The 22,155-nt window shown below is 41.2% G+C and overlaps 2 protein-coding genes across 14 annotated transcripts in view; both read right to left on the bottom strand.

Moving 5' to 3' along the window:
* The window catches only part of rorab (RAR-related orphan receptor A, paralog b), a 30,412-nt gene extending 13,262 nt beyond the window's left edge, over window positions 1-17,150 (bottom strand). For 2 of the 3 annotated variants that reach the window (XM_027021786.2, XM_027021788.2), the window contains exons 1-2: window positions 16,568-16,636; window positions 1,378-1,401 (exon numbers count right to left, since the gene is read on the bottom strand). Coding sequence is in view for 1 of the 3 variants with exons in the window: in XM_027021784.2 (XP_026877585.2) it covers window positions 1,378-1,401; window positions 16,568-16,715 (172 nt within the window). In the remaining 2 variants the exon portion in view is untranslated. Of the gene's footprint in view, window positions 1-1,377; window positions 1,402-16,567 lie in introns of all 3 variants that reach the window. The other variant, XM_027021784.2, reaches the window with a different exon arrangement.
* Window positions 17,151-18,103: 953 nt separating this feature from the next.
* Window positions 18,104-22,155, bottom strand: part of vps13c (vacuolar protein sorting 13 homolog C) — a 46,821-nt gene continuing 42,769 nt past the window's right edge. For all 11 annotated transcript variants that reach the window (XM_035533096.1, XM_035533097.1, XM_035533102.1 and 8 more), the window contains 4 exons: window positions 21,696-21,787; window positions 21,245-21,368; window positions 21,012-21,092; window positions 18,104-19,511 (listed from right to left, as the gene is read on the bottom strand). In XM_035533096.1, coding sequence (XP_035388989.1) covers window positions 19,410-19,511; window positions 21,012-21,092; window positions 21,245-21,368; window positions 21,696-21,787 — 399 coding nt within the window. In that variant the 3' untranslated portion in view covers window positions 18,104-19,409. The remainder of the gene's footprint in view (window positions 19,512-21,011; window positions 21,093-21,244; window positions 21,369-21,695; window positions 21,788-22,155) is intronic.

The following is a 22,155-nucleotide window of genomic DNA, read 5'->3' as shown; positions in this document are numbered from 1 at the left end:
AAACTGCTGCTAATAATAGACAACATAATATATAGACCTTACAATTGAGTTACTAAATAATGTAAGCAGAATTAAACAAGACCCTCAGATGTACAGCAGGGATTTGAAATTGCACTAGTTTGCCTACAGGATAACTGGCATCTTTCTCACTCTGCCCATGTGTGTCAGGGCTCTGGATGGGTGAACACTGGGCACAGAGCCACCTGAAAGCTAATGACCTGGCCCACGCCAGGCTAACCCTGGTCCACCTCACACTCACAGTCTACACTGAGCCTGTAAACTCACATCCTCCTGTGCTACTACATACATGTCTAACAACAAAAACTGGGTGATTTCTGGAAGACCAGCTACAGCTGGGAATGTGTCAGACAAGCCTGTCCCCAACCCAAACACAGGGAACAGTACCTGGAGCACACCCCTACAAACATACATACAATTACACACACCCCTATCACACACACCCCGACAAACACACACACTATCACACACATGCACATCACTATCACACACACCCCTACAAACACACACACTATCACACACACCCCTACAAACACACACACTGTCACACACGCACACACCCCTATCATACACCCCTATCACAGACACTGCACTCCTTAATGCACACAGACTCTGAGAGTGACACACACTGTACTCCTTAATACAGACAGACTCTGAGAGTGATCTGCTCTGTGCTGGGGGTATAGGGTCTGATCTAAGATCAGAGTGTCTGACCATTGCTCTGCAGCCTCTCCAACAATGTGAAGGCCACGTCACCAGACCAGACATGCTGTACACACTCCCAGCCGCTGCTCTGTATACAGTGCTTCCAACACAAACAGAAAAACACATACTGTATTACACACACACACACATACACACACGGACACGGAAATTCCTTTCTTTCTTCTTCCTTTTCATACAGAATATAAACATACTATGTTATACAATTTTATGTTATCTTATACTGTATTATGCTATCTTATGTTATTTTATATAGTCTTATACCATCTTATGTTATACTATCTTATGTTAAGATATCTTATGGTATCTTATACTATTTTATTTTATCTTATACTATTTTATGTAATGTTATTTTATGATATTATGCCATTTTATGTTATGATATCTTGCCACAATAAAAGGTACTTTTGTTCAGCCTGGTGATAAAAATCATGGTGAGGAACCAAAAGGAGAGAAAACCCTGCTCATCCTTTAATATATGAGGGTTAGGGTTAGGTAATCCAAACCATAATCTTAATCCTTGACTATGAGGGCCTCAGGATTAAGCATATTCTCCACATTTAGCCACATTTATTCACTCGGTCATTGAATACTACAGCATAATGGAATAAAATAATAACTCACATAGATACTTACATGTGTGTGTCTTCTTTGTTACATCTGAAAAAGAAAACAGAGAAGAAATTAATATATTGGGTTAAGTATCAAACATCCTGCTTACCCACTGTGTCTGTCTACCAGTCTGTGGAAAGACGTATAAGATAAACCTAGTTGCTTCAACATTAAATTTTATCTGAGAAAGTAGTAGAACCAAAGCCCTTACTGCTCAGGTGTTCTTAGTCAGTCTGTTACTGTGTGTGTTATTCCAGTCCCTGTACACACTCAGCAGTATGATAAAGCACGCGGAAAGTCTACATAATATCTGTGTATGTGCAGACAGCACCAGGCACCAAAGAGCCGGACACACAGCCCGGTCTAATTCATTATTTACCAGTGTTACATTTTACTGCTCAGTCCCAAGAGAAGACATTATCATTCTATCCCGTCTCTTTTAATCTCTGTTGGTGTGCTACAGGCCAAGGCATCCATTCTAATGCAAAGGACCTATCAGACAGAAATGTAATACCTGATACCTACAGAAATGTAATAATAATCTAATCCGTTTGTTGTTTTAGTAATTCTGCTCCAAATACTGAGGTACACGGTGTAACTTCTTTTGCAGGTATTTCCACATAGTCTAATCCAAGAGTCTAATCCAAGAGATTAATCCAAGAGACTAATCCAAGAGAGGCTTCTCCTGTGTAAATAGTTCTTCCAGCATAGTTAGCTGCTAGGCCAGTAAGCACTCAAAGATCCATCACCGCTTGTAGGCAGATTACCAAAATCATAACTTTTTGTATCATATATTCCATCCTTAATGCACAAGAAAAATGCACAAGAACAGGTAGCACAGATAACATACTAGCAGTGCAGTCTGGAGTCGCTCAAAAGTGTAGCGCCCCCATGAATACTTCAGACAGAAGAAACCCAAGGGGGATGGGAATGAGGAGGAACAGGATCCTGTGGGACTTCCAGATAGAAACAGTCAAAATGGTGATAATTAACCAGCCGGACATAGTCGTGATGGAAAAACAGCAGAAGAGGGCCGTAGTGATAGATGTGATGATTCCTGATAACATCAGAAACAAAGAACACGAAGATCTTGAGAAATACCAAGAGTTGAGGGAAGAGCTAAAGAAGGTGGTGAAGGTAACTGCGGTTCCCATGGTAACTGGAGGACTGGGGGATGTGACTGGGAGAATGGCTCCAGTAGATATCAGGAACAACATCTGAGATCTCGGATCAGAAGAGTGCAGTCCTGGGAACAGCTAAGATACTACACGGGACCCACAAATTCCCAGGCCTCTGGTAGAGGACCCAAGTTTGAAGTAAAAAGACCCCTGGGGAGGGTGAGTGGGAAATCTTTATTATATTTATATATATATATATATATATATATATATATATATACACTTTTAAATTTGTCTCAGTCCTGTAGATGGTTATATGTTTTTCTTCCCACTCAGGCCTTCTACCAGAAGACTGAGTTTTTTGGGTGTTGTGCAGTATTTTTGCTGTTCCTAGGATTGTGATCTTCTGGACTGAGACTGATGATGTCATTCCTGGGATACACTGGAGACACCCATCCAGCCCCATCCAGGTCAACCTTGGTGTTAACCTTCCACTTTCTTTCTATTGCTATATTCTATTTCTATTACTCTATCCCTGACACTTGTGTCTCAGTCTCTCTTTTCTCTCAGTCTTGCATCCTGATTCCAGGTTCTTTATTCTCCCAGAGCGTTCTGTACACAGACTCCATTTTAGGACTTCTTTTGTGCTGTCAGCCCTCCCCCGCTCTCTGCTGGTGGTACATTCCAGGTACTCCCTCAACAGCTCATCCTTGCTACAACACGTTCATGTTCCTTGTCTCACCCTTGACAGTGGATCTTGCATTTTGTAAGCCCCATCCTCCTCCTTCCATATGGTATACAGCCTTTAGATATTAGCTCTTGGGTGGAGTGACCCACGCATTGCAAGGAGTCTTGGCCATCTTATTGTGCCTGCGGGGTATCTGAAGACTGGTAGAGCATACGTGTTTTTGGCTTTGATGTTATTGCTCCCATTCAACTGACTCTTTGAGGACCTGCTGTACCCTGTGGAGGTACTTGGACATCACTGTCCTTCTCATTTCTGACTCATGGATTCCATGTGATTGGAGAATCGCCAAGTGTTTGTAGCTGTCCTCCAGGTATGTTATATGGCCTTATTCAACTACATTTACATTTTTTATGGCATTTAGCTGACGCATTTAGCCAAAGTGACTTACAATTATGGAAGAGTACAACTTGCACAATTGAGGGTTAAGGGTCTTGTTCAGGGGCCCAAGAGTGGCAGCTTGGCAGTGGTGGGACTTTTTCTGGCAACTTTCTGAATACGAGTCAAGTACATAAAGCACTGAGCTACCACTGCCCCTTTTGTTCGGGTCACTTCTTTAGCCCACATGACATTCCTGTGTCCTTGGTGTGGATACTGATCAGGTGGATCTGTAAGCCTACTTGATATATATCACATTTTATAGCCACCTGGGCAAGTGTCTTTGAGTCAGCTTCTAGGTGTTCCATTGAGCTCTGGATGAAAGCCCTTATTGTCTTATTGACTTTATGTAGGACTGGGTATTTGAGCATTCAGGTATCTGGCAGACTGGGTATTTGAATATTCAGTTATGTGGCAGGCTGGGTATTTGAATATTCAGTTATGTGGCAGGCTGGGTATTTGAATATTCAGTTATGTGGCAGGCTGGTTATTTGAGTATTCAGGTATGTGGCAGGCTGTTTTTGAGTAGGGTGAGTGTTTTTAAGCTTTCATGTAGTCATTCTAGACAACATTTATGTGAGTCTGTCTGGTCATGGAATCCTAGTGCAAGGCTTTGGCCTTCAGCTTGGCTGCTTGTACTCTTGACAGGAGCTTCCGCGCTCTGGCCAGGCAGGTTATTGGTTTGTATTTGGTGGCACTTCATAACTGGTTCTGCCCTGTCATCTGTTATCCAGGCCAGATAGCAGCCAGTATTTAGCAGGTGGTTCATTTATTCTGCTAGTTGGTCATGCAGAACAGTTATTTTCTGTAGCCAGTAGGCGTGGATCATGTCAGGGTTTTTGCTATTTTGCTTTTCCAGAGACCTCACACAGCTGAATCCAGTGAGGCTCAACAAAAACAGCTACGATGTTAAATAACATTAGCAATCTTAGCACAGTTGTTCAAGTTAGACTGCTAGCTAGTTAGTTGTGCATCATTGATGATGAGCAAATAAACCACATAAAAGAAACTGTAGTAATGTTGGTTGCATAACAGACACATTCTAACGTAGAATATATCAGCACTCCGTAGTGTGTCTGTCCTGTAGCTGCACTCCATTTCTGTCCAACGGAGGAACATCAGGGAGATGTTGAACACCTCCAGTGCAGAGGTTGGTGTGCAAACCAGAACATAGAGGTTCATAATTAACTACATTAGAAATGTCAATATACTCAGTCTGAAAGGCCATTTCATTGTCAGGACCAACTGCCACTGGGAGCTCTTCCCTCAGTTTTAAGATCCTCTTCATTCACAGTCCTTTCTGTTTGCTTCTCTCTGATATTTCAGAACTATTATTCCAGAAATGTACTATTATTTCCTTTGGAATGTCTGAAATGCGATAAACATGAGAGAGCATGACGCACAGTAACAGTAACCAAGAGGGGCAGGGCTCAGTGAAGGGTCAGTTCAGTACATAGTGTTCAAATGAGGACAGAGAAATTCTACCAACGTCCTCATCTACCAACCACCATGAGCTCTTGATGCTCGTTTCCTGTCAGATGGACATATTCAGTGAACAGCACAATTCAATAAACCATATATGCAGAAAAAAGGGGTACAACTGCATGTAAATAGGAGTCTTCATAACAGATGTGTAAAAAAGCATATGGGCAAAATCTCTCAGAGCAGGGCTGCTTGTTTAGGATGTTTAGGGTTTAACACTATTTAGGGTATAGGGCTGTTTAGGGTTTAACACTGTTTAGGGTATAGGGATGTTTAGGGTTTAACACTGTTTAGGGTATAGGGCTGTTTGGGGTTTAGTGCTGTTTAGGGTTTAGGCCTGTTTAAGGTTTAGTGCTGTTTAGGGTATAGGGCTGTTCAGGGTTTAACACTGTTTAGGGTATAGGGCTGTTTAGGGTTTAGTGCTGTTTAGGGTTTAGGCCTGTTTAAGGTTTGTGCTGTTTAGGGTTTAGTGCTGTTTAGGGTAGTCTCAGAGCAGGGTTTAGGATTACCTTCTGTCCTGCACATATAAATGCATTTACTGGAAAAAAAAAAACCAATCCCCTGTGGGGTCCCTGCAACAGAGACGATGGGGTTACGTTACACATGGCAAACGTACACAGATAAACATGTTACACACTGCAAACATACACAATAATTTGATGGTGGAAATGCAACTAGCGCTAGACATGAGTCACCAGCTGAAATCATTATGGCATATCGGTCAGTTGCATGTTTAAAAATGCTGTAAGCGTGTGGGGATTTGATATAAGGTGGTTGGATCACTCTTGACTTGAAAGCAGGATATTGTATCTCTAATCTCTAGCAGCCCTGTTTCTTTGCTTGAGCTCTACAGTCTTGTTGACTTTCTTTTCTAACTATTACAGACATGCTACTTCCTCTTTTCAAAATAAAAGCCTGAAACTGAAATGAATTTTTTTTTTTTTTTACTATAAGACTATATATTACAGAAGCTCAAATTCAGAATTTACAGTGGCTTCCAGGGACATTAGCTGCCTGCTGGAGGGATTAGTTGACCACAGTAGGCTGGTCTGGGGTTTCATCTAAAACCTCACATGTGAGAAACTGCTCACTTAATCACACAGTGGTCTATTAAACCATTTCTGTTTTATCTATTGTATTTATCAATTTAATTTCACCATTTATGTTGTAAAATGTGTTACAGTGTCACTACAATCCTGCTATAAAATGTAAAATAACATATATGATTAAACTTATATTCTATATATGAAGGCTGGTTCCACTAGATTTAATGCACAGCAAATAGAACAGTAATTTCTTAGCTATGAGTTTTTCTTTCTTTCTTATCATCATTGATGCCAGCTTTAAACTGAAACTAATCATGTGTTCTCCATCTTGTGTCTGGGACATTTGGAGCAAAATAACAGACAGATGGTTCCCCTGCTTTCAAACTCCAACCCTGAGGCTTTGATTACTTAATTAACTGACTCTGAGCCAAGCGGGCGGAGACACACAACCTGTCTAATGTGTTCCAGTGCAGGGCTGAGCATGTCTGTGAGCGTGTGAGTGTCTGTGAGCATGCGTGCGTCTGTGTGAGTGTCTGTGAGCGTGTGTGTGTCTGTGAGTGTGTGTGTGTCTGTGAGCGTGTGTGTGTCTGTGTGAGTGTCTGTGAGCACGTGAATATCTGTGTGAGTGTCTGTAAGCATGCTTGTGTGTCTGTGTGAGTGTCTGTGAGAATGCTCGTGTGTCTGTGAGTGTCTGTGAGCATGTGTGTCTGTGTGAGTGTCTGCGAGCGTGTGTGTCTGTGTGAGTGTCTGCGAGCATGCTTGTGTGTCTGTGTGAGTGTCTGTGAGAGTGCTTGTGTGTCTGAGCATGCTTGTGTGTCTGTGTGAGTGTCTGTGTGTCAGTGAGCATGTCTGAGTCAGTGAGCATGTATGTGTGCATGTGTGAGCGTGTCTGCCTAGGCTGCTCTGAGATCAGCCCTTCAAAGATTAATCTAGAGCTCAAGTCCTCAGAGCCAGACAAAACTATTAGTTTTCAAAAACCAAATCAACTGCAACGGCACAATGACCCTGACGATCAGTGGGACGATCAGTGAAGCATCAAGACTCCTCTACTCCTCAGTAAATACCTCCGAGACATCCTGAGTTCTGAAATTATATGAATTGTTCATTCATTGTCTTTGTTGTATATGATTTGTAGACATATATGGATTTCCTTGCCTACTGTGTCAGAGAAAATTATCAAATGCAAGTTCACAAGAGATGAGAAAAGTATTATAGAAAACGGGAAAGGTTTAACAGCCCAAGACTGAGTCTTGTTTGTGCAAGCATAATGCCAAAGTATTCAGGGCGTTTACGTGGTCTAGTGAACTGAACTGTGAGAGAAGCCATTTTCTCACATACTATTTAACCCTGTGTGAGGATTCAGGCCTCAAAAATAAATCTGCTTATAATGTCTAAATGTAACATTTAAAGTTCAAGTGGAAAACACACACAGTCAGAAACTGAGAAGACAGGCATAAAGTAAGGTGTGTATAAGGTGTGTATAAGGTGTGTATACAGTAAGGTCTGTATAAGGTGTGTATACAGTAAGTTGCATATACAGTAAGGTGTGAATACAGTAAGATGTGTATAAGGTGTAAATACAGTATGGTGTGTATACAGCAATGTGTGTATAAAGTGTAAATTTACACATACAGCATTTAGCTGATGCTTTTATCCAAAGCGACTTGCAATTATGACTGAGTACAAGTTGAGCAATTGAGGATTAAGGGTCTTGCTCAGGGGCCCAATAGCGGCAATGGTGAGGCTGGAACCAGCAACATTCTGATTACAAGTCAAATACCTTAACCACTGAGCTACCGCTGCTCCACTGTAAATACAGTAAGGTGTGTATAAGATGTGTGTAAAAGGTGTACATATACATATATATGTACATATAAAAGGTGTGTATAAGGTGTGTGTACAGTAAGGTGTGTATACAGTTCTTCTGTACACATCATTAGGGCAGGGTGAGAGATAGAGAGTGGGGGGCTAGAGAGAAGGGGGGGTAATTAAGTAATTAATGAAGTATTATTGCATCTGATTGACAGTGGAAACTACGGCTGGTAACACTGGTCTTTGGTTCAAAGACATTATGACTGATAAACATTATGACTGGCAGACATTATGATTGACAGCTCCTACCATGGGCTAAATGCACTTGTACCCCCTATATGCAAACATTCAATACTGTTCTGTTCAACTACCAAACAGACTAAATAACTGTAAATAACTTTTTCACTGTCCAGTTATTGTGCATATTTTATGTAGCTACTTTGTTTTATGTCCTGTAGACATTTCATTGTAACCTTGAACACCTCTAACTAATGATACTGCAGGAATCACTATATGAGTACTGGAGATGTGGTAGAAGGAGATGGAGTGTGTAGAGTGTTAATTCTGGAAGCATTCTCTGTGACTGCTCTGTGTTATGAAACAGGAGAGGGCTCAGTCATGTCCTGTCACGAGTCACATAGCCAGTATTTCAGTGAGATGTCTGTGTTTGTGTTTATATGTCCATATGTACACACGTGTAAATATGTGTGTATGTGGATATTTTTGTGTGCATATATATGTATGTGTATATGTCTGTTTGTGTATGTGTGTGTGTTTGTGTACGTGTATATGTGTGTTTGTGTATGTGTATATGTGTGTGTTTGTGTATTTCTAGAAATTACCTAAACACACACAAGCACTCATTACACAAATAAGCATATTCCCAGTAGACATCACACACACACACACATACACACACACACATACACACACACATACACACACACATACACACACACATACACACACACATACACACACACACACACACACACACACACACACACACACACACACACACACACACAGTAGAGTGCAGCACATGGATTTAGCTAAACTGGGCAGGTAGAGCAAAACTACATCTGAACACAGAGAAAACGACCAGGAGCAAAGAGGGGGAGTGGGGAGGAGAGGGGAGGAGGAGAGCGAGGAGAAGAGGGGAGGAGACACATTGCTCAATCAGTGCTTGTTAATGAGGAATTAGAAATGCCCACTAATACTCCCAAAAGAGTCCCATAACACTCCCACGACACACCCATAACACTCCCTTAACACACCCATGACACACCCATGACATCCCATAATACTCCCCTGAAAGATTAATGAGGGCGCGACTGCACTCCTGCAGAGGGAGAAATACAATGACCTGTATTATATATATATATATATGCAGCTAATATATGTATATTAGAAATGGGAAAAAAAGAGAGATAAAGAAAGAGAGAGAGGAGACAGCGAGGGCCCGAGAATGAGTGAGAGAATGAGGGATGGGGAGAGAATGATAAAAACAGGGCTTAAGCCTCCACAGGGATGAATAAAATCTTGAAGCAGGACTCTGAGAATGCAGAGAGCAGATGGGGTGGGGGGCCTAAAGAAGACAGATGGAAAATAACACAAATTACAGATGATTTCAATGCTACATTTGACCCCCTACTGAGTAACAATCCTGCTAGCAGCTGAGAGATAGCAGCTCATTCCACCAGCTCCCATGACAGACCGCGGCTCTGCGAACCTCTGATATGAGCCATCAGAACTTTCTGTATATACCATCACATTCAGTTTTTGTTTTGGTACAAAACACACCAACCAAATTTGCTACAAGGGAAATGGTCAAGATGTAGCACCTAAATACTGCCCCCTACTGGCTCTCAGACATCCAGAAGATAAAAACAACAACAGCAAAAAAACAACAAAACATAAATCAAAACAAAACATACAAACAAACAAACAAGAAACAGAAACTTTTACTCTCCTAGGTTAGGAAATAATAGAGAAAACATCTAAGCCTTTGACAATATTGCATAACAGTATGGTTTACATAATCCTAGTTACTAAAGATCTTTTTCCATAACGTTCCAGTGCTAGCCTGGTTCTCCTACCCAAACGCTGCATCTGGGAAATTACTCATCATATCTCATATTAGCAGCTGTTCTGCTCATTCAGAGCATACAGCAACTCCTGCCCAACTATTCTCACTCACTCTGAAATCTGCATGTTACAGCGTTTAAGTGTCACTATACAACAAGGCATTTACACACAAGCCTCCCACTACTGAATGATACCGCCAGAAACAAGGGCGACTTTTACAGTCATTTTACAGTACAGATTCAGGACGAGGTGTGACAGACATGGTGCATTTCCTCTCGCTGGTCCAGCCAAGCAGTGACTCACTGTTCAGCTCCGTCAGCACAGAGCAGTGGAGGCAAAGCATCTCAATCTGTTTCTGTTTAGAGATTAACAGCTTTTCAGTCTACAACCTGAAATATGAATAATTTATTATTTGCACTGAGGGAAATAATTATGAAATGTGTGTTTACTGGACAGAAAGGAAGCTGTTGATGGTCACATTGACGGTAAAACAAGGGAAGGTGTGTCACACCCCGACTCCAGCAGGGAGTTTGATGGGAAAGTGGTTCTGGGTAAAGAAGATCGTCTGCTTTCCTGCACATCCACTCCTGCTCCCCTCTGCCTGCTGATCTCTCTAATCTGCAGAGAGCCACCACCCGCTCTATTACCATGGAGAACAGTATGTGCGGTAACACTGAAACAGTCATGCAGTCTAATGGATGATGCAAATGTCTTGCAGACCTATAAGGATATAAAGATGTTTGCCTATTTCTGCTTGATACTCTGTTCTGGAAATAATTAATCCTAGAAACACCAGGTTTTGTTTAAGTGTTGTCATAGTAACTGGCTTGCTGGGTTTAGATTTTGACCAGACAGACACACTACAAAACATCTCTCACTGTTATGTAAAGCAGAAGACAAAAGTCACAACGAAACATACAAATCTACACACGCGCACACACTCACACACACATTCACACACACACACACACACTCACACACTCTGTCACATTTTGTTCAGATGCAACTCTCATTTCCTCTCAAACGAAAGCCATTGCTGAGCTACCCCTAATCCTAACCCTAATCCTAACCCAAATATTAACCATAATCCTAATTCTAATCCTAATCCTATCCCTCAATGACATGAAGAAGGGATCAAAGGAAGAAGAGAGATAGAACACCAAATACAAAATACTTACACAAACAATAAACACCACAGCCTGTTACATCTGTTAGTCTTAAATTCCACTTTGCTTAAATGCATAATTATGACACTGATGTAATTGTTCAATTCCACTTCTTTGAGCAGCACAAAAAACTTATTGCTAATTACTGACCGGTAAACATAACTGTCAGTAGCACTGTAATAGACTTCAGATGACCCTAGTACTGAACCCCAGTACTAAACCCTAGTATTGTACCGTAGAACTAAAACATAGTACTACGCATTAGTATTGAGACCTAGTACTTACTGGTAAGCATACCTCTCAGTAGCACTTTAATAGACTTCATCTGACCCTAGTACTAAACCCCAGTACTAAACCCTAGTACTGAATGACACAAATGCCTGTTAGTAGCACTGTAACACTTCAGCTAAGCTCCAGTTTTCACTCCAGTATTCGGATCACTGCACTGATATTGGTGTTTTGTGCATTTACCAGTCTGTGTTTGTCAGAACATGCATGACAAACTATGACCACATACGGAACATGCACTTCTCCTTGGTTACTGGGGTCAGAGCTGAAATTCCTCACGAACGTTTGAACTGCAGCTCCTCTGAGATCTGTTGCTTTGACACATAATAATAATAATAATAATAATCATTCAAAAAGGTGAATGTTTGTGCTACAGTACAGTCTACAGTTCTATTACACTCTATGCTACAGTTCTAGCATTAAAAAGTGATATAATAACAGGTTAAAGAAAATATATAGAAAAGGCTATTTCTAAATAATGTAACAATTTATTAATTTACTAAAACTTTCATCCCAGTTAACTGTCTGCATATGCTGGGTTACAACTGCCTGACAACACTGCATACTATCAATAAAATATACACATATAATTTATTTATTTCTATATGAAAACATAAAACCTTATTGACCTTTACAGAGGGGTGTAATATAGTTTTCTAAGTGTAGCTGCATGCAAACACTAACAGCAGTTATGCAGATAAAGGTTAGTGTATGACAAACAAGGATAGTAAGAACTAGATACAACAACAAATGAAAACCGACAGGCAGAAGGAAGACAGAGAAACAAACTGATGACCACTGCGCTATAAATATGAATCTGGTATTCCACGTATGGGGAGGGAAGATGAATGGAGTGTATAAATGAGGTTCCCTGTGCCGATCTCTCTCTCTCTCTCTCACACACACACACACACACACACACACACAGAGAGAGAGAGAGAGAGAGAGAGAGAGAGAGAAACAGATGGAAAAGAAGTAGCCACTGTATAATTACACTGATATTAACTAAAACATCTCAAATATCTCATATAGTTACAAAATATAAAAATCTCATATATTTACAAAATATAAAACATAATGAATCTCATAAACAAGGAGCTATGACAATTAATGTGACTATATATATATAGCAGTTAGCATTATGTAAATGAGCTCATTATGCAGAACTTTGGGAATTATTCCTTTAAGGAAAAACATGTAACTGACTGGCAATATGAATATTAACAAATGAATATAAAAAATATGAATATCTAGGATATGGTAATGTGAAGATTAACATGTCACAGTAATTTAACAAAAGATAGTTAAGTGTGATGTAATGTTATGCTAACCCTAACCCTATCTCTAACCCTTACCCAACCCTAACCCTAACGCTAAGCCTAACTCTAACCCTAACCCAGTGGACTAGAATACAAGATCATTTTAAATTTGTGATTTAATAACCAAAGATGCATCTGGTTGCAAAGTCAAAAGCCCATTACAGTGTCTGCTGGTGTGCAAGGGGCAGGGTGCAAGTTTATTTTGACTGCCATATGTTTGCTTAATCTAACAATGTACCACACACACACACACACTTGTCAGTTAATGCTATTTGCCTCTTCTAGAGGCTTTACAACTTTTGCTCTTTTGGTCTGTTGCAGCTCTGTATTGCAGCAGAGTCTGAGGAGATTAGCTGCTATATTCAGTTGTTTTTACTGTCATTACTCAGTATTCCTGTCAAGAAGTGACAAGAATTGACTATTTAGTTGAAGTTTTAAGAGAACTGAAAACTGTAAAAACCCCTAACTGTAAAGCTAACCCCCTAACCCCAACCCTAACCCTAAACCTAACCCTAACACTAACCTAACCCTAAACCTATCTATAACCCTAACCCTAAACCTAACCCAAGAAAACTGTAATAAAAACCCTAACCCTAAGCCCCTAAACCTAACCTCCTAACCTTAAAGTAGTTTAAATGTAGGTTTTAGTCAAGAATATTGAAATCCAGTGCCAAGTACAGCAGAGTCTTGATTGATGTGTTATGCTCTCACCTCCAGGAGGATCTCTTGCTGTGTGATATCTGAAGAGTACTGCAGTGGATTATTAACCATCTTACCTAAAGGCAATGCTGGAGGGAAAAACTACACAACTCATGAATGTTTATTCTGTTTCTTTCACTGTGCTGCATTACTGCTCTTTGTCATTGCGGTTCCTGCCTGGTCTGACATCATTCCTGCACTTTTCAATCAGTGTCACAAAGCACATATCCATCCAGCTGTGTGTGTGTGTGTGTGGGGGGGGGGGGGGGGGGGTGCATGTGTTACTCTGCTGGGTGATGTGACATTACTCTGATCATAACTCATAACAACATTCTAAACATTCATAAACCACAATCCTAACTCATAATTCATTCATACACCACACCCAGACTGTAAAAATATATCTTAGAACCTGCTTTTTACAAGAGCTAAGAGATTATTCAGATACATTCAACAGTTTTTCTTCCACTAATGTAATGTTGTTAATGAAAACAACACAAAGAAAATAACAGCACAGTTAACAACACAATAAAACCTTTTAAAAACAGAATTTCTGTTGCACATTATACTATAAACAAGAAACTACATTTTCAAATCACTGCTACCCTATTAGGACAGAAGGGAGCATCAGTCTATGCAGTCTAGTTCAGTGAAACAAAACCTGCATGACATCCACATGAAAACACGCCTTTCCCAGAACCAGGGCTCCTACTGAGACATCATGAGAACTGTAAAACCTTTACAATGTTAAAATAATTATTTTCTTAGATCAGAATTTTCTCTGATCGGTATTTTATGAGCTAAAGAACTTGGGTTGACCTCAAGCATACTTTAAAGAACAGAGATACTATTACAGACAGTGCTGAGCAATGTGGTGTGTGAGTGTATGTGTGTTATCCTTAGACCCCTGCTCCCAGCCCAGCCCTGTACACCAGAATATCTCACACAGTGGAAACATCACCAAAACAGAGAGCCCCAGGATGTATACTGTCTGGTACAAGCTGATAAAATGCTTTAGAGCACAGTATTAATCAGTAGTATGGCACAGTATTTATCAGGGGTATGGCACAGTAGCATGGGCAGTGTTGGCTCAGTGGTTAAGTTACTTGACTTGTAATTGGAAGGTTGCTTGTTCAAGCTCCACCACTGCCAAGTCGCTGCTCTTGGGCCCCTGAGCAAGACCCTTAACCCTCAATTGCTCAAGTTGTAGTCAGTCATAACTTTAAGTCGCTTTGGATAAAGGTGTCAGCTAAATGCCATAACTGTATTTATAAGGAGTATGGCATGGTATTTAGTAGTAGTATGGCACAGTATTTATCAGGATGTCACAGTATTTATTAAGTGTATGAAATTGTATTTTTCTGTTTTAAGACTATATTATATACACATAATTAACAATTTTGCTGATGCAAGAAAATCTTTGCCAGAACTTTTCATGGCTTAGTTACAACATGATCTCACAGTATCTGAATTCCCAGAGAGATGAAATACTGCACAAATATGTAAGCTTCCTAAGTGCTAATCATGTAAGCACAGAAATGCTTAACCATCAAACTTCAGGACTTGTGCTCTTACGATTTTATGGACTTGATATCTACCATATAGGAATCAGAACAGAAATCATCCCTCCCACCTGGTGGAAATGGAGTAACGTTTAAATGCAGTTCAGGAAATCAGAAAATCGTCCACACAGGTTTAGTTTATTACGGTCGATTGAGCCTTTAGAGAGATTAATGTAAAACCTCACCTGCATGCTAAAGAAATTCCACAGGTTTTATATTAAGGCTTAAGAGCACAGTCTCAAACTGGCCTACTGGGGTCATACGAATACATAACATGTACACCTGTAATTCATTAACTAAACTGCATTTTACCCAATTTTGAGAAAAAAAAATTAAACGACTGCGCTATAAAAGACCGATTCGAAGGCGACAGATATGTAGATTTAAACCCATTCATAAAACAGCTGTGCGCATGTTTCCTAATAAGCACAATGGAACCGTTTTCTCTAATTGTAAGAATAAATCGTTCAAGTCTTCAGTAGATCCCGAAGCAGAGCCAGCGGGCAGGGTTAGGGTTATGAAAGCCCGCGCGTTGGACAAGACCTCCGGTTACCGAGCCTTCGGTGCTCGAGCCTCCGTGCTAGTACCGTGTTACGTAACCACGGAGAACGAGCTAGCGAGCGAGAATGAGATCACAGGCAACACCAAGTTAAACAGCCAAATATAAGAAATGTCCTGCTAATCCAATGGACATGAAGCCGACTGCTTAAACCGGCAATGAAGGAGTGAAAATGCCTCAATGCTCCCGGTCTGGCGTTACATAACGGCGCGGAGACACGTCTGAGAACACTAATCTGACTTTAAATCTGATGGATTACTGCTAATAAACCTGAGATTACTGCTAATAACCCTGATATTACTGATAATCAACTCGAGATTTACATGTTTTGTCACTGTCTTTAATCCGGGACATATAATGTGGTGTGCCTGTCTTTATTAGGAAAAGGACTCGATGTAGGGGGAGCTTTACAAAGCTGTTCCAAACTCCACAGAATATGTTTACGGGATATTTGGGTATGTTGGGTTTTCTGTAGCCAGCTAACCCTAACTCCCAAACACACGAGTCTATTTCAACAACTTAGTCAAAGAATGATTCCATCTGACATCTAATCTGTTAGGACATATTTTCATCAGTATCGGGTGGCCATGCACTGGCAAAAACAATCACAATAAAATAGAAATTTGTAACTGGAGCCTGGTTATAGTTACAGACTACAGAGAAATAGAACCAGTGTGTCAGTGGGCGAAACGGACGCTGTGACTTTACCTGCCGAAGAGCACCGGGAGCCGGACGAACCACCCCGTAGCCACACCACCCCCTACCCCCACACCACCTGCCAAACCACCCCCCATACCACCACCATCCCACACACACACCACTACCCTCCACACCCAACCACCACCACTACACCCCCCCCACCCCACATGCCAAACCACCCCCCACCACCACCACCACTACCACTCAGCGACGCAAGGGTTCCTTTAGCAAGTTTCTGCGAATTGGACCTCACCTCTGTTGGTGCTGGAACAGCTCTGCCTTCTCGCCGGGTGCTCGGTCTCAGCCTTGGTGTGGAGCTTTACCGGGATGTTCTCATCCAATGTGACCGCTTTAGTAGCGCATTCGGCCGAGTCTCTGACGGGGTCGGGCGGTAGATCCATATTGCACTGTTACAATATCGTCTTCCTAGAGTAGAAGATGTGTTTTTAAATACTGCAGTTCGTCCTTCCACCGTCGGTTCATGCAGACTCCATTTGAGGACACACACAGCTGCTCTGCTCCGCGCGGGCGTGGTTGTTCAGTCCACCGACAGCGCTGCAGAGCGCGCTGGGGACGCCACACCAACGCTTGTCATTAAGGAAGGAAATGTAGCAAGAATCTATCACTAAATTCCTTATATTTGTAGTCAGATCACCAATTATCAATAAATGCGAAGTAATTTTAAAGTCATTTATAGATTTTGGTCATCGTGGATATTGCCAATAATTCATTTCTTTCGCATATCCACTAGGTACTTGATTAACGTATCTTGCTGTTGTAGTTTTAATCAAATAAGGAAAATCTATCAGTGGGTACGTATGTGCGCGCACGCGCGCGCACAGACACACACACACACACACACACACACACACACACACACACACACACACACACACACACACACACACACACACACACACACACAGCATGCTTTGGCATGTGACGAGTGACTATGTTGCTGACGTACTTCCGCATAACACCGCCCCAAAACATTGCACGAGGCACCATGCATGGATTGCCTAGGCTGCAAATCACTGCAAAAATATCAGCGCGGTTTATTAGCATTGATATAAGGTAGAACTGTACCATAGGGAAGTATAATTTCCGACGAGACAATACAATTTTGTAAATAGCTGTGAATAGAATCTATCAAATGTAAATGTAAAACTAAAACAACACTGAGAATATGCTAAAAATGTATTTACGAAGATAACAGATTTTACATTACAGGTGTACTTTTATTATGTTGTAATGGATAATATCACCCCCAGAAAATCACAAACCACAAAAAATACATCAAATAGATTTATGATCATAGCCAGGAAGGCAAATGCTGGGTTATTAGATCATAAGGTGTGTTACCCTGCTGATAACCATGACTCTGTGTATGTGTGCTGGCCTTCATGTTGGAAACAGCGATGAGGTGAAGATAGACCTACACACCCCCTTCACCATCTCTGCTGTCTGAGTGAAAGCAGTGTCAGTGTGAAGCGAAGTGCAACTACAAAGTGGTTTTGTGTTACTGCTGGTGTACTAGTGATGGATCACCGCCGTTTTCTCTACTTTGGTGGAACAACGCAGCATGCTGAGAATATAACTTCTTTGCACCTCCTCCCTCTCTCTCTCACTCCCTCACTCACTCTTTGCCTCACACTTTCTCTCACACCCACATTTACTCACTCACTCTCTTACACACACACTCATTCTTTCTTTGCCTCTCACACACACACACTCACTGCATCTCTTTCACACATACACATGCACTCTCTCATTCACTCAAACACAAACTGTCTTCCACAAGCATGCGCGCGCACGCGCACACACACACACACACACACACACACACACCTCTCACCAAGAAACCATATTCACAACCATATTCAAATGAGTCATAATACCACAGTAAAATGTCTCATAATATGAACCAAAAACACACCAGTTAAATTCTTTAGAAACACTGTATAACCAATACAACTATTAAACAGATGAGAACAATGTGCCTTTAAGCACAGATTATTACTGTACAAGAAGAAAGTGCATTTTTATTTATGAAAGAATTATCTTGTTTAATAATTTCATTTACTGAATTATTTTAATTCACTGAATTATTTTATTACATTTAAAGCATTTTAGTTTGCTAGTCTCATTTGTGCCCTCAGTGAACCCTAGTGCAATAAACATTTTCATTAAGAATAAAATACACATGTGGTTTTATCACCAAAACTCTTTAAATTCACCCGATTCTGTCTCCACAGTATCTGGTGCTGTCAGATTCTAGTGTTTGAATGGTCTGTGAACATTTTAGGACCCTGACTAACAATGACAGGGAAAGAGAAAGAACAAAATGGTTGCACATGCCTGCATTTGGACAGCTGTCTTCCCAAGAAAGCAGAGCAGGACGGTTAACCAGCAGATCAGTTTAACAGACTCACAACTGTACTGTGCTGGGCAATGAGAAAAAAGTGAGCTGAACTCTGCAATGGTGAAGAGAACTAAGAACAGCTACTGTATGAATTCTTCTCCTCCTGAAACCATATCAGGAGGCTTTCTAGAGACTCCACACTCCCAGATACCACCACATACATCAAGACAATCTTGAAGAAACCACAAGAATTGCCTGTTGATAAAAATGCAGTTAAAAGGAATCTATTCAGTTCTGGAGCAAAGTCAGTTGGATGGATTATCTTAGCATCACTGGGATGCAGACAAGTCCCTGAAACCAGGGAACGCCGCAGATGAAGGCAGAACAAGCTGGCAGGCGCTCCGCTCCATTCTAACCAACCACTACACACAATCAAATTGGGGCAACACATGTAAACCCAGCATGCATCTCTGCACCAGCACTCTTTATGGGATATCAAAATGAAGTGCAAGAGCAGATAATTAAAAACAAACAAAAACAAATAAAATGAAAAGAAAAAGTATCAAGATGCAATATATCTAATGTGAGTTCTGCAGCCCTGTGGTAAAGTGTGCTTGTATGTCATGTTGATCTCATATGTGTTTCAGTGTTGAGAGGCAATGCTCTGATATGGTGCACTGTCTGAGCCCAAGCTGGGATGCCTGGTTTGAGGAAGCGCTGGGATTGGTCTGGTTTAGGCTGTGCTGCCTGGTTTGAGGAAGCGCTGGGATTTCTGTCTGACCATCTGATGCTGCCGGCGAGCTAGCTGGGCATTCTGGATGGCGTGCCGCAGTGTCTATGGAAGACAAGACAATCGAAGGTTAATGGAGTGCCGAGTGCTCTACAGACAGTACACCACAGAGCTACACAGCCAAACACTCAAACGTTAGCCTACAAAGAGGTCAAACGTTTACTGTATAACTAGTTCTACTGTTCAATGAATGAACTGGAGAGGATCCACATCTAAACCATGTAGACTCTCCACTGGTGTTCCGCAAGGCTCAGTATTAGGCCCCCTTCTCTTTGTATACTCATTCTCTTGGTGATGTAATATCTTCTCATGGCTTCTCCTACCATTGTTATGCTGATGACATCCAGTGATTTCCTTCTTTTCCAGCCTCCGACATGAAGGTCTCCAGATGTATGTCAACATGCTTGACTGTCATTGTATCATGGATGATAGCCCACCACTTGAAGCTTAACCCCAGTAAAACCGAGCTTCTGTACATCCCAGGTACTCCCAACCCTTACCATGACCTCACAGTTTCCTTCGAGAACTCCCTGGTATCACCATCTGAAGCTGCTTGTAGCCTGGGGTAACTTTGGACAACCAGTTGTCGTTCTCAACTCATGTTTCTAATCTAACCCGGTCTTGCAGATTTCTCCTTTGTAACATACGAAGGATTCGGCCCTTTCTCTCACAGGAAGCTACCCAAGAGCCATGAAAACCTCTACAACTTGTCCAGAATGCAGCTGCATGACTGGTCTTCAATCTTCCGAAGGTCACACATTGCTCTGCTACTGCGCTCCCTTCATTGGCTTCCCGTAGCTGCACGCATCAGATTTAAAACCTTGCTGCTCACATAAAAAGCCAAAAATGGACCAGCCCCTTCATACATCAGGTCAATGGTCAAAACCCAAGCCGTACCTCAACTACTTAGAACCTCATGTATGGCTTGGCTTGAAATACCTTGCTTCAAGTCTCATGGAAGACAAGCATCGAGACTATTTTCTGTCCTGCTCCTAGATGGTGGAACGAACTTCTACTTGCTGTCTGGACAGCAGAGTCCCTTGCAGTCTTCAAATGCAGACTGAAGACCCATATACTCGTGGAACATTTAAATGACCTCTGACCATAATTTGACTAAATGAAACTCGTACTTATTGTAGGGTATTGTTTATTACTCCTTTGTTGACTAACAAACTCTAGTACTCGTTTATTGCACTGATTGTTGTCTGTTATAGAGCTTATATGTGTTTGTACTTCTAGTCATCAGCAGTGATCCCTGTATTTCTACAGTATTCTAGTTCATTGGTATCTTGGACTCTAACCTACTGTACTGTACTAGGGTGTGTTCTATGAGGAAATGACAAAGCACTTTTGTAAGTTGCTCTGGATAAGCGTGTCTGCCAAACGCTGTAAATGCAAATGTAAACTGAAACTGCACAGGGGAAAAAATAGATGATCACTTTATAAAGGTATGAGGCATTTGACTACTGCCAAGCAGGTCAGAAGGGCACTTTTGGGTTAACCCCTGTTTTGTCTGTCAGGTGCATCACCCTCACTGGTCTTTACCTCTGCCATGTCTGTCTGTCTAAGGTGCACCACCCTCACTGGTCCTTGTCCATCCTTAAGGATCTTCAGTTTGTTTTGTTCCTAAACACACAGAAAACACAAAAGAAGTCAGAGGCCATTTTAACATGTTACTGGGTTATAGTTATTAGAAATGCATTACCTTCATATTGCAGTTGGTACAAATGTTGGCCTATTAATTTAGTATTATAATAATACATTTTTTCATTTGGTACCTTGTAATAAATCTTCAGATCTCCTCCTTCAACATATGGAGGCCTCAGGAAGTTGTCAAACTGAACTTCCCATTCTTTGTTAAAATGTCCAATCAAGTCGATCTCTTTAATACACATCACCCTCCTGCATAAGGTACACACAAATACGCGCACACACACAGAGTTGTGTGTGCGAAAAGACAAAAAAGGAAGAAAGATCCCAATTATAAAAATGTCCTTAGAGCTGTAAGGTGGGTTTCATTGGTCAGATGTAAAATACTCATGGCTTGCCATGAGATCAGTTATGGGAGTATTTTAAAGTGTTTTAGGATGTGTTTAAAGGTGAGTTTTGCATTGTGATTTGGAGTGTGTTTGGGGTTGAGTTTAACGGTATGTTTGGAGGCTTGTTGGTGGGTGCGATTTAAAGTGATTTGGGGTATGTCGGGTGTGAGTTTGGGTGTGGGGTTTGTACCTGTTGGTGACAATAATGTTTGTTTTTCTGTGTCCAGGATATTCAAAGTGCTCTCTGAACAACTCGCCATCAAGCTGTTTAACCTCTGACCTCTGAAAAACACACACACTCAGTCCAGTGGAAACTCACACCTAAGGCTTCCCAAACTGTTAGACATTGAAACAAACACAAAATGAACTGGCATATTTAAACTTTTTGTATTCAAATACATTCTCGTCATAATCACCTAGATGCATTTATTACAGACATCATGATTATTCATAATAAATCACTGAACTCAAGCAAGATGTATGACAAAAACAATCATACACACACACACACACACACACACACACACACACACACACACACACACACACACACCACAACAACAAAGCCCAGTCTCAAGGCCACTCTGACGATTACACCCTCGCAATGTGTTATATGAGGTATTACAAAGTAGGCATATATAATAGGAAAA

The sequence above is a fragment of the Electrophorus electricus genome, chromosome 1 (assembly GCF_013358815.1).
Source record: "Electrophorus electricus isolate fEleEle1 chromosome 1, fEleEle1.pri, whole genome shotgun sequence".
In the NCBI taxonomy this organism is placed as follows: Eukaryota; Metazoa; Chordata; class Actinopteri; order Gymnotiformes; family Gymnotidae; genus Electrophorus; species Electrophorus electricus.
Note: the sequence above shows the minus strand (reverse complement) of the source record. Positions and strands in the feature narration are given on the sequence as shown.